This window comes from Pygocentrus nattereri, chromosome 7 (assembly GCF_015220715.1).
Source record: "Pygocentrus nattereri isolate fPygNat1 chromosome 7, fPygNat1.pri, whole genome shotgun sequence".
Classification (NCBI taxonomy): Eukaryota; Metazoa; Chordata; class Actinopteri; order Characiformes; family Serrasalmidae; genus Pygocentrus; species Pygocentrus nattereri.
In genome coordinates, this window is record NC_051217.1 from 24,227,073 (window position 1) to 24,239,612 (window position 12,540).

The window sequence follows — 12,540 nt, forward strand, 5'->3', positions numbered from 1 at the left end:
AACAGGGAGTGGCTGTTCCCACAAAGTTGGGAGCATGATCCAAAATCTCTTGGTGCTGAAGCATTGAGTTCCTTTCACTGGAACTATGGGGCCGAGCCCAACTCCTGAAAAACAACCCCACACCATAATCCCCCCCTCCACCAAACTTTACATTTGGCACAAAGCAGTCAGACAAGCACCGTTCTCCTGGCAACCACCAAACCCAGACTTGTCCATCGGATTGCCAGACGGAGAAGCGTGGTTGGTGACTCCAGAGAACACGTCTCCACTGCTTTAGAGTCCAGTGGCGGTGCTTTACACCACTGCATTCCATGCTGGAATTCACTGAGCTCCTGAGAGCAACCCATTCTTTCATTAATGTCTGTAGAAGCAGTCTGCAGCTTGGTTTTATACACCTGTGGCCATGGAAGTGATTGGAACACCTGAATTAAATTATTTGGATGGGTGAGTGAATACTGACAATATATGGATGGATAGATACTTTATCAATCCCAAAGGAAATTTAGTTTTAAGTGGCTTTATTAAATAGATTTATCTCCCTATATTGGCAGATAACTTTGAAGAAACATGCTTGAAACTAGCTGAATTATCTAATATAGTGAGATCATTTTTGTTGATAATTAATTTAAACGGGTAAAAATGTATAGAAATAAGCCAGATAATCTTATAATAAAATATGCAGGTGGAGTATTAATAATTTTAAAATATATTATTTAATATTTATATTTAAATAATTATGATCTACAATTATAAAAATTAAAGCATAATTGTAATATATGCAATTGTGATAATGATAATATACAGTGTAGTAGCTACAGTTTGGTTTTGACGTTAGCTTACATTGTAGATGCTAACAATACGCTTTTCTTTTTTTGAACGATTGACACTTAGTTTGCGATTCTTAATACAATAGACGTAACAGTTTTGATTTTTTTGGTCTCTTTGTCTTTTATACCCGCGAATGAGTTAGGAATAAACTAATAAATGACACTAAAATCGGGTTTTTTTATCCCGTTAGCTTCTATGCTAACAAAGCTTCCTGTGACACCGGGTGTCGTCATTTCCCGCGGAGCTGTCAAAACAGTAGCTTGGGTTAGCGGTTAGTGTGGAAATGCTCCGCGTTGGGTTTTAAAACGGGACCAAACTGGATTTTTACCCACCAGAAAAATGTAGTTAGGGACTTTTCCACATCCTTGTTGCCTTTTTTAGTACGTGACATACACATACACGACATTTCGGTCCACATTTGGTTGCTGACCAGCTCCGCTGAAAGGCTTCTTCCTCCTCCTGCACTGCAGCGGCGGCTGAACGGGGTTCGTAACGGTTCGGTTTCCTAAAGAGACTTTAATAAACTGATGTTAGATAGATCTTTAGTTTCTCTACGAGGCTGAAGTCGTCTTTCCCTTCGCCAGCGTCTTGTTCGAAATTTTCCATCCCACCTTAAATGGTACAGCAGCTAACGTTAACGTTACAGGCGCCGGAACGTAACTGCTGCACCATTTAAGGTGGAACGGGAAATTCGAACTCAAAACGACTCAAGATGCAGCTCTTTACATCGATATAAAGCCAGCTGTTCCGTTAACGGCTGCTCACCAACAAGTTAGGCTTAGTTCACATAGTTTTGGACTAACTTGTGTCCCACAGGGAGAGTTCTCTCATACTGGAACAAACACAATTTCTATGGTGTCCCGGTTCGACTTTTGCCTGTCTTACGGTCTTTTTAGGGCGTCCACGGGCTTAAAAGTGATCTGTAAGACTAGAGGGATTCAAGAGGCAGTAAAACAGGAATAATGTCCTGGATCTGATGCTGCTCGTTGTGCCACGTCACAAACTGAAACCTCCATGAAGGTTTCCAGTCATAAAGGTCGCTGGATTGTCTGCTTGGGCACGTCAGTGCAGCTGAACTGGATTGGTGACACAACCCTTTTCAAAACACACCAGTGAAAATCAGATAGTAGCAGAGGTGGAAAATCCAGTTCCAGAAAGTTTTTTAAAATCCTTCCCAGGATTTTGTTCCAACAGCCTGGACAGCTCTACTAGTGGGCTGATCTAACTAGAGAAGCCAGGTCGTTGGAACAAAATCCTGGGAAGGATTTTTACTTTCTGGATCAGAATTTTCCACCTCGGGATAGTAGTAAATATCTGCAAATAGTCGTATGATGCCTGATGTAATCTTTCGTTTCAGATTGAGTGAGAACTGGCAGAACATTTAAAGGGCCCATGTCTTACATTTTTCTTGGATTTTCTCTTTTTATTCTGTTTTTTTTTAACCCGAGCTCCACAAATTATATTTGTGTGGTTGACTATAACAAAGCCGGACCCCCTCTTTCCCTTAGGAATACATAGGGCGCTTTTATTACTGCACCTTTAAGGCAGATGTTTGTAAATGAGCTTTGTCCTGATTGGCTGCCCTGTATAATTTGCCTCAGTCCAGGCTGAAGCATTCTTTATAACCTTAAGGTGGGTGGGGCTGACCTACAGGCTGAATAGGCAGGTAATGTAAATGTGTTGGATTTTCTTGACTTCACAAAAACAGTGAATTCAAAAGAAGCCACATGCTACATTAAAGGGAACATTGACATGCATGCGAAGTCATTCAGAGTGGTTTGAAATGGTTTGTTGTAGAGAACTGTGCAGATTTGTTTGCAGTGGTGGTGATGGGAACCAGTGGTCGCAGTGTCTTCAATACAAATCAAACCATTGCGTTTACCATTCGCTGTTTACCAAAACCACACCTCTGGTTATCTCCAAGTTTTTGACATAATTTGAAAATGCCTGTTGTATACATCATGTTTAAATTTCATGAGGAATGGACCAGAATAAATGGCCCAAATTGACATGTAAAAAATTCTGGTTCCATTGACTTACATTAAAATTAAAGCAGGTTTTTTCCTTCTCCTGTAAAGTTCCACTTTAGGCCAAAAACACAGAGAAAATCTGTTATAAAAGAATGTCTCAGACATCAGGCAGTGTATCAGGTCTGGTTCTTATCACCACCAGTGGGAGCATGTTGCATCAGACCACTCCGAATGACTTTACTCACATCTAAAAATTAGTCTCTTATTTCAAAAAGGCAAGAAAAATGTAGTTTTACATGATATTGGCCCTTCATTACTACCAGAAACCCCATATTCTGAAGCTCATTATACTGGACCCTGTCTGCAGTGAGACCCCATGCTGTCTTTTATGAGAGCTCTCTCTAGTGGTGAACTGCAATGACTCACAAATGTCTTCCACATCCAGGCATGGAGGCACACAGTTCAGGGCTGAGCAGGAAAAGGAGAAGAGAGGGATCCAACGGAGAAGCAGGGGATGAAGGACGGGGGGCAAAAATCCCACGAAGCACTTCTGTGAGTGAAGTGTTCGGTTGTATCTGTAAAACAAGTCTGAAACCTGGTCTGTATTTAGCAAGTAATACTGATTCTGATGCAGATAGGGGTTTAAAATGATTCTAATCTGGGAGTCCTGTACAACTTCAGATGCTTAAAATAATTACAAACGGCGAATTTGAGCTGCATATGATCCAAAAATATGCAATCAATAATTGATAATGGCAAGGTTATCCACTGTAATAATACCAGTCACAAATGGTATCTTGTCAAGTTAAATTATCTTAAATCTGGTCGGTACATATAATATTTCTTCTCTTGGGATTGTTGTAATCTTGTTTTAAGATTTATTTAACTTATTTTCCAACTTTTAAAACTTGTTTCAATTAAGTTTTCCATATTGGCAGATAATTTAGGTTGTTGCTTGAAACCAGCTGAATTACTTGCTAATGTAGTGAGATCATTTTTGTTGATAAAATTAATTAAAACAGGTAAAAATGTCTAGAAACAAGCTAGATAATCTCATAATAAGAACACAGCCATCTCGAAACAAGAAATATGAGAGATTGTCAAAAATTAAGGTAACTTCACTTGACAAGGCACTTTTTTTTGCGGTGTCAATACTGAGAATACCATTTATTTTGAAAGTCTTTAAATTATTCAGTCTCAAGGCCAATAACCAATGTATTGTATATATGTAATTGGTTATTGATCTTATGATAATTGCTTATTTTTACCAGATGCCTCATACTGAATAAAACACCCAAAAAATACCTTTTGGTGCCTAGTTAATTCTTTAAATCTGCATTGTGTGCAGGCTGTTATGTGTTTGATTGTGTTCCAGGGCCTGACCGACCCCGCGCCCTTTGCTGATCAGTTGGAGATTGTGAAGACTCCTTACACTCGAGTGAATTTAGAAGAAGCCCGTCGTGGTACACCAGGTAGAGTGAAAAAAGCAGCTAGTGAACTAAACACAAGTAAAGGAAACATCTAGTGAACTACTCATCTTCATCTTTCTGTCTGTCTGTCTGTAGAGAATCGTCCAGTGCGTGTGTATGCTGATGGCATTTTCGACATGTTTCACTCCGGACACGCCCGCGCTCTGATGCAGGCTAAGCGTCTTTTTCCCAACACCCATCTCATTGTAGGCGGTAAGACTGGCTTTCCCTCACGCACGAAATTGCAGGTCCACATAAGTTAAATTCCATGCAACTTGACAGTTGCACAAAGTAAATGTTTTTCTGGTTTTGTTTTGGGGTTTTTTACAGTTTTCTCCCCAGTTTTGCCGTGTTAGATTCCCCATATCACACAATACCACCAGCACCGGAAGGGTGAAGGCAAACATAAGCTTCCTGTAAAGAAAAAAGACCTGTAAAGCACGGCCACATCTTTTTAAATTGCAGCTAACCCAGCATCACTGGACAGCTGAACATGCTCAGAGGAGAGCACTAATCACCTGTTCTGTTACGATTCAGATTAAGTGCCCCTTATTGATCCCACAACAGGGAAATTTCACCTATGCATTTAACCCATCCGTGCAGTGGAACCCCACATACACACTAGTGAACACACTAGAGGGCAGTGAGCACATTTGCCCGGAGTAGGGGGCAGCCCTATCTGCAGGTGTCTTGCTCAAGGACACCTCAGTCATGTACCGTTGGCTCTGGGGCTCGAACCAGTGACCTTCTGGTCAACTTCAGCCCATGACTACCCCCAAGAGTTCTGCCTTTGACTTGCTACACAAAGCGTAGGCTTTCTCACAACGTGGCCACGATATAGATGGTTCCTAGCAGAGGATGGTTTCGAGCCATCGATCTCTGGGTTATGGGCCCAGCACGCTTCTGCTGCACCGCTCTGCTAGCACTACACCCCAGCTGGGACTCAAACCCACAATCCCTGGCTTAGGAGGCCAGTGCCTTATCCATTAGGCACTGGCCTCCTAAGCTTCCTTAGGATTTGTGTCAGCTAACAGATGCCTGTGCTGGCTAGCATTGCACCAGTGATGGGGGAGAAGCAGGGCCATCCCACCGAAGAGAGCGAGGCCAATTTTGTTCTCTTGGACTCCCAGCCATGGATGGCTGTAGCTGGAGATCACCCTCGCGACCCCCTAATGATTGGGCCAATGCTTAGATATTTTTGATTTGAGTATAACAATTTAGAATGATTATAAAATATTTTTATTTATCACATTGTTCTGGCAAAATAAATGAATCTGCGATTGTTCGGCGTATATTTGCATTGTTGTATTACACTGGCTAATGGCAGCACATTTATAAGGTTATTTCCATCCCAAATGAAAATATTCACAGTAGAACTGTAGAGATCATTGGATAGCTGACAATCCATGATTTTAATCCTGTATTAATCTTTTTAAAGATTGATTGTAGCTAAATTAGTTTTACTAGAGGAGGTTGTGGTATTCGAAGTGATGAACCTGGTGATTTTACTCTGATAGTAGTAATTGCGGAGTGATATTAATCCAGTTTGTGAACCTGCAGCGTATTTAGTTTCTACAGTCTGAAAGAAATCATTGTGGAGTGAATGATCTGTGCCTGACCCGGAGTTCCCTCAGTAATAGGAGTACAAACATAGCTGTGAAGCGTGTTGTTATTGTTTTGGAGTTGTGCTGTAACGCAGACATGAACATCCATGCTATGACCTTTCAAGCCAGGCTGTCTGTGGGAATTTGGGGAAATTGCACAGATCCCAACAAAAAGCACACAGTACACACATACACAACCTCCTCTGGTAAAACTAATGCGGTTCTAATAGCGCTTTATTTACAATAACTTTCATTACAGAAATTCTCTCATTTCTCTTTCCGTTCTTTACAGTATGCAGTGATACTTTGACACACAAACTCAAGGGCTTCACTGTTATGAATGAGGACGAGCGCTACGATGCAGTGAGCCACTGTCGCTACGTGGACGAGGTGGTCAGGGACGCACCGTGGACGCTAACGCCAGAATTTCTGGCTGAGCACAGAGTGAGTGTTAAGTTGTTCAGTAGAGTGGGTCAAAAGTTATTCTTTAATATTTTGTATTTCTGTGGTCCTGCAAGCATAGTGCATGAGTACATTGTACCTGTCCACACACTACTACACTAAAATTACATGGATAATTGGGCAGTCGTGGGCTGGAGGTTAGGGACCCATCCTTGCGACCGCAAGGTTGCCGGTTCGATCCCCTCAACCGACAGTACGTGACTGAGGTGTCCTTGAGCAAAACACCTAACCCCCAACTGCTCCCCCGGGCGCTGTGGATAGGGCTGCCCACTGCTCTGGGCAAGTGTGCTCACTGCCCCCTAGTGTATGTATTCACTAGTGTGTATGTGGTGTGAAATGAGGAGGTCTAATTCCAGTGTGCAAAACACAGTTGGCTGATGGTTCTGAATTCAATTCAGTAATAAGGGTCACTTAATCTTAATCTTAATAAACACTACAGATCGATTCTTCTGTCCATACAGATTGACTTTGTCGCCCATGACGATATCCCCTACGTTTCCGCTGGGAGTGACGATGTTTACAAGCACATAAAGGAGGCAGGTAGGTAGCAAAACAAGAATTTATAGACATTCTACAGTGGGTACTTTGCAAATTCTGCAAAACCAAATGCTGTTAAGGTTCTTCACTTGTCATCTTTATGATTGAGAGTTTTATTTCAAGGCATGTTTGCACCAACGCAACGAACAGAGGGCATCTCCACATCAGACATAATCACCCGTATTGTCCGGGACTACGACGTTTATGTGCGACGCAACCTGCAGAGAGGCTACACTGCCAAGGAGCTTAACGTCAGCTTCATCAACGTAAGTTTGGTCAGCACCTTCAGCAGCACCTTGGAAAGAAAACCTCCAGCATAATCATCACTGTCAAAAGAAATGTTATGTCTCCGAAAGGTTAGTTTTATAGTGGGAAACAAGTTTCTTAAAGTCTCTTAAAGTGCTCATATCTTAGATAACCAATTTTTTAATATAAAAGATTTTGATGTAGTATGGAAATTTTATTAACCTCTAATGCTTGTATATTTTGGTTTTTCCATACTGAATTTACAAATTGTAACACAAATTATTCAGTAACTGCATGAAATAACTAAATATTAGGGGTTTTTTTTTGTAAAAGCTCCCCTCAAATGAACGGAACATGTGTTTTTTATGATCATAAACATAATGCTATATGCTTACAGTTTACTGCTGAAAGAGAAAAATTTAAGATGCAACTTTCAGTAGAAAAAATGAGTTCAGCTTCTTTTATTATAAGGGTTTAAAATGATATCACCATCTATTTGACTGGAAAGACGAGTTACGGCTTCATATGACGCCCAGCTTCTGAATGTAGCTTATGAAATATGAAAGGTATGAAGTAAAGAATATGATGAAGTGCATTTTGGACCCACCTGTGGTTCCAAGGAGTTAGAGAGTTCCCGAACATGGAAACTAAGCTACAAAAAAAGTTTTTAATTGTTTTTATGATGTCAAGAAAGCCAACGCATTTTCCTACAGCAGTTATCCCTGCCCATTCACACTTATTCACAAGTTATAAAGAGTGTTTCAGCTTGGATTGTTTTCTGTTCTAATTGGCTGCTCTGTATTCAGAGGTTATTTAGATAAATCCCTCTTAAAGGTACAAAAACAAAACAGTGTGTGTAATTCTAATGGATCAAGTGTTAATGAATGAAAATGAATTCCAGTTGTTTTGATATATAAAATCACATGTACATAATATACACTATATTTCCAAAAGTATTCGGTCGTCTGTCTTCACACGCTTATGATCTTGAGTGACATCCCATTCTTAATCCATAGGGTTTAATATGATGTCGGCCCACCCTTTGCAGCTATAACAGCTTCAACTCTTCTGGGAAGGTTTTCCACAAGGATTAGTGTGTTTATGGGAATTTTTGACCATTCTTCCAGAAGAGCATTTGTCAGGTCAGACACTGATGTTAGACGAGAATCCCAAAGGTGTTCTATCGGGTTGAGGTCAGGACTCTGTGCAGGCCATTGAAGTTCTTCCACACCAGACTGGCTCATCCATGTCTTTATGGACCTGCTTTGTGCACTGGTGCGCAGTCATGTTGGAACTGGAAGGGGCCGTCCCCAAACTGTTCCCACAAAGTTGGGAGCATGAAATTGTCCAAAATCTCTCGGTGCTGAAGCATTAACAGTTCCTTTCACTGGAACTAGGGGGCCGAGCCCAACTCCTGAAAAACAACCCCACACCATAATCCCCCCTCCACCAAACTTTATACTCTGCACAACGCAGTCAGACAAGTACCGTCTCCCGGCAACCGCCAAACAGACTCGTCCATCGGATTTCCAGACGGAGAAGCGTGATTGGTCACTCCAGAGAACATTTCTCCACTGCTCTAGAGTCCAGTGGCGGCGCTTTACACCACTGCATTCCACGCTTTGCATTGTGCTTGGTGATGTAAGGCTTGGATGCAACTGCTCGTCCATGGAAACCCATTCCATGAAGTTCTCTACACTGTTCTTGAGCTGATCTGAAGGCCACATAAAGTTTGGAGGTCTGTAGTGATTGACTCTGCAGAAAGTTGGTGACCTCTGCGCACTATGAGCCTCAGCATCCGCTGACCCCGCTCTGTCATTTTATGTGGCCGACCACTTCATGGCTGAGTTGCTGTCGTTCCCAATCGCGTCCACTTTGTTATAATCCCACTGACAGTTGACTGTGGAATAATTAGTAGTGAGGAAATTTCACGACTGGATTTGCTGCACAGGTGGCGTCCGATCACGGTACCACACTGGAATTCATTGAGCTCCTGAGAGCGACCCATTCTTTCACTAATGTCTGTAGAAGCAGTCTGCAGGCCTAGCGGCTTGGTTTTATACACCTGTGGCCATGGAAGTGATTTGGATCACTTGGATCAATGATTTGGATGGGTGAGTGAATAATTCTGGAAATATAGTGTATCTAACCGCAGTTTGTTAAGAGGAGGAACACGAAGGCAATAGTTTGATGTCTAGGGAGAATTAAAGGGATGAAAATGCTATGAATTTTGCAGGAGAAGAAGTACCACCTGCAGGAGCGTGTGGATAAGGTGAAGCAGAAGGTGCGCGACGTGGAAGAGAAGAGTAAGGAGTTTGTGCAGAAGGTTGAGGAGAAGAGCATCGATCTCATTCAGAAGTGGGAGGAGAAATCCAGAGAGTTTATCGGCAACTTCCTGCAGATGTTTGGACCGGACGGGGCACTGGTGAGGCAGATGGCCTATGGGTTTGTTGGGAGGGGTTGACGTAGTCCAACGAATGTGATCCCATTCATGGCTTTACATTGATAAACATTCTATGATGCTTGTTTAAGTTCATAAATTGTGCCTCATATAGTCCAACATAGTGCATCACTATTCAACAAAAAGCTTGACACATTGATTAAATGAATACAGAAATCAGACTCCATTTTCTCCATTACCCTAAATGTAGTCGTTCAGCTGAGACATGTTTGGAAGCTTATATCGTACCAGTTAGCGCTGTGCTAACTCTATGCCTTAATCAGAACACTCTTGCCTCGAACCATGTCAAGTTTTCAGCAATCTGTAGTATAAAAAGGGAAAACTGTGTGGAAACTGCTACTGTTTTTAGACAGATGATGTACTTATACCCATTTTCTTTGTTTGGCTGATGGACTACATTGAGGGAACGGGTAAAATTGTATAAATTAGATTTTTTTAACAAACCTTTTCTTGAAAACTACGAAAACAGTTACAGCAGGGGTGCCTGGAGATCCACCACCCCGCACAGTTCAGTTCTATACCTGCTCAAACACACCTTACCCAGGTAATGAAGGCCTTTTGAGTACTAGAGCCGTGTGTGTTGGGTCTGAACTCTGCAGGGTGGTAGATCTCCAGGACCAGAACTGGGCACCCCTGAACTACAGTTATATGCAAAAGTTTGAATGCCCCAGCTAAGATTATGTTTCATTGTTTTTCTAATGGAAAACAAGTGAACACATCCACCACAGAGAACACACTTAAATATGTCAGTTTTGTGCACATTTTAATGCGCAAATGTATTTACTAGGTTTTACATATTGGGGGGAAAAAAGGTCCCACTTTATATTAAGTGTCTCTAATAACTGTGTAGTTACACATGAATAACATATGCAACAACACTGTAACTACTGATGATTTAGTCAGTGTCACAGATGGATTACAGAAGTACAGCCTATGTAATTAGACAAGTGTGTCTACTACACAGGAAGGTCTCTGTAGTGTAGAGTTAAAGTTACACTTCAAAATAAGTGGAAGGATTCCGCTGTAGTTTTTATGTAGGTACTGTGTAATAATAATAAAGTTTAATATAGAAATTGCTTTAGGAAAATGCAACACATTTAATAAATGTGTTAACTTTAACAAAAATATGCAATTTAACCGGGGGCCCCCTTCCTATGACTGTATGATTCATGCAGTGTATTCAGTTAAAATAGTCACCTTGTCCTGAATGTTCTCACATTTCTGTTCCGTTGCACGTTTTTCAGAAGCACATGTTGAAGGAAGGTAAAGGGCGGATGCTGCAGGCGATCAGTCCCCGACACAGCCCCAGCAGCAGCCCGGCGCGGGAAGAGCGCTCTCCTTCACCCACCTTCCGTCTTCCTTTCTTCACTAAAACCTCTCCCTCCAGCTCTCCTCCTCGCTACAGCGATGCACACAGCATCAGCGAGGACGAGGAGGACTAGAGGACGTCTCATCTTCATCATCACCTTCTGTTTGTTCCTCCGTTATGATTGTATTATTATTACTATTATGGTATTCACTAGAAATCAGGTGCCTACACACATCTGTTTGCCACTTCGGTAAAAAGTCTCTCTTTGTTTAAAGCAATAGCCCAGCGTTTTGTAGCCCAGTCTCTGTCTGGTGCATCAGCAGCAAGTACCATGGACAGTAATTTGCCCATATTTAGAAAGGAGCGCCATATTATTGTCTGAAGCATTTGGCTCTCCGATATAGATTCATAAGATAGAGATTAAGTGCAAAATGCTGGAGTATTCCTTTAACCTCCAACCAACAGTGTTCAACTTTGAAAGAAGTCCTAACCTGTAATACACAATCATATTGCCTAAATTAGCCTAGAAATTTAGCGAGGAGTTTGATTTTGGCATATCCAATACACTCGGTTTTGTCTCTCCTCTACTGTTAACCACTATATGAAGGACAAATGTATAGTTAGTTTTTTTTCCCCCCAAAAGCCTCTCCAATGTTTGTGTAATTATGTATTTTTAAAAAAAAAGCACATAACATGTTTGATCTGTGCATTAAATCTAGTATATACTACTATTAAACCGTTAAACCCAGAATGATCCATACAGTGCAGGGCACAGACTATGCAGCCATCCAACTGGCCTATCCATGCACTAGGGCTGAACGATGAATCTTTATCTTATATAAATTGCAATTTGAAAGGGTGCAGTTTCCAAAGCTGCGAAGCCTTAATACATCCTACATTATTTAACACAGTCATAACAACTTGATAAAGCTGCACTATGTAACATTTTTTTAAATTCAAATTGAAAGAAGTGGCATTACTGCGCCAGGCATATAAATGCTATGTTCACATTACCAGGTTGAAGTGGCGCAAATCTGATTTTTGGCCCTGATGTGACTCGGATCTGATGTTTTCAAATTCGACCTGAGCCACTTTCATATGTGGTCCTAGATCAGATACGTATACGATTTGTGACCATGTGACCTCAATGTGACGCTCAGATCGGAATTCATGTGCCTTTTCTCCACTGCACTGCGCCATCATTCAGCGTTACCATGGTAACAGCGCCAAACAGACGTTAAAGCCTGTAAATGGTGGAAAAGCAGCTCATCTCACCTTTTCTCCTTCGTCTGGCTCTAATAATGAAACTGAGAGCTGATCAAAGTTAATGATCTTCTCAGTGAAGCTCGTTCTGCTCGTTAGTTTGTGCTGATGATGCAGTGATTCAGTCACGTGACGTTACTGAGTAGGAGGAGCTCATGAGGCTCATTTCAGGAGCTGGTTCATTACATTAATGACAGATTTGAGTCACTGACCTAAACGAGTGTGAACCATCGAGTCAGAGAGATCGGATTTGAGTAACGAGGCCTGTAATGTGAACGTAGCTAAAAACAGGCTAAAATATTGTGAGTGTGCCCTGCTGCAGGTCGCCCTGTGAAGCCTGAAATAATCACATAAATATCAAGTTTTTTTCCACGTCATATGTCTTTACGTA

The 12,540-nt window shown here is 41.5% G+C and overlaps 1 protein-coding gene across 1 annotated transcript; it reads left to right on the forward strand.

Moving 5' to 3' along the window:
• Positions 1 to 1,046: 1,046 nt before the first annotated feature.
• On the forward strand, positions 1,047 to 12,006 carry LOC108440592 (choline-phosphate cytidylyltransferase A-like). Its single transcript, XM_017719521.2, has 9 exons — positions 1,047 to 1,313; positions 3,244 to 3,350; positions 4,174 to 4,270; positions 4,364 to 4,480; positions 6,164 to 6,315; positions 6,795 to 6,873; positions 6,994 to 7,136; positions 9,353 to 9,541; positions 10,822 to 12,006. The coding sequence occupies exons 2-9, from the start codon at positions 3,246 to 3,248 to the stop codon at positions 11,017 to 11,019; spliced, it is 1,080 nt and encodes a 359-aa protein (XP_017575010.1). The 5' UTR covers positions 1,047 to 1,313; positions 3,244 to 3,245; the 3' UTR covers positions 11,020 to 12,006.
• Positions 12,007 to 12,540: the final 534 nt, after the last annotated feature.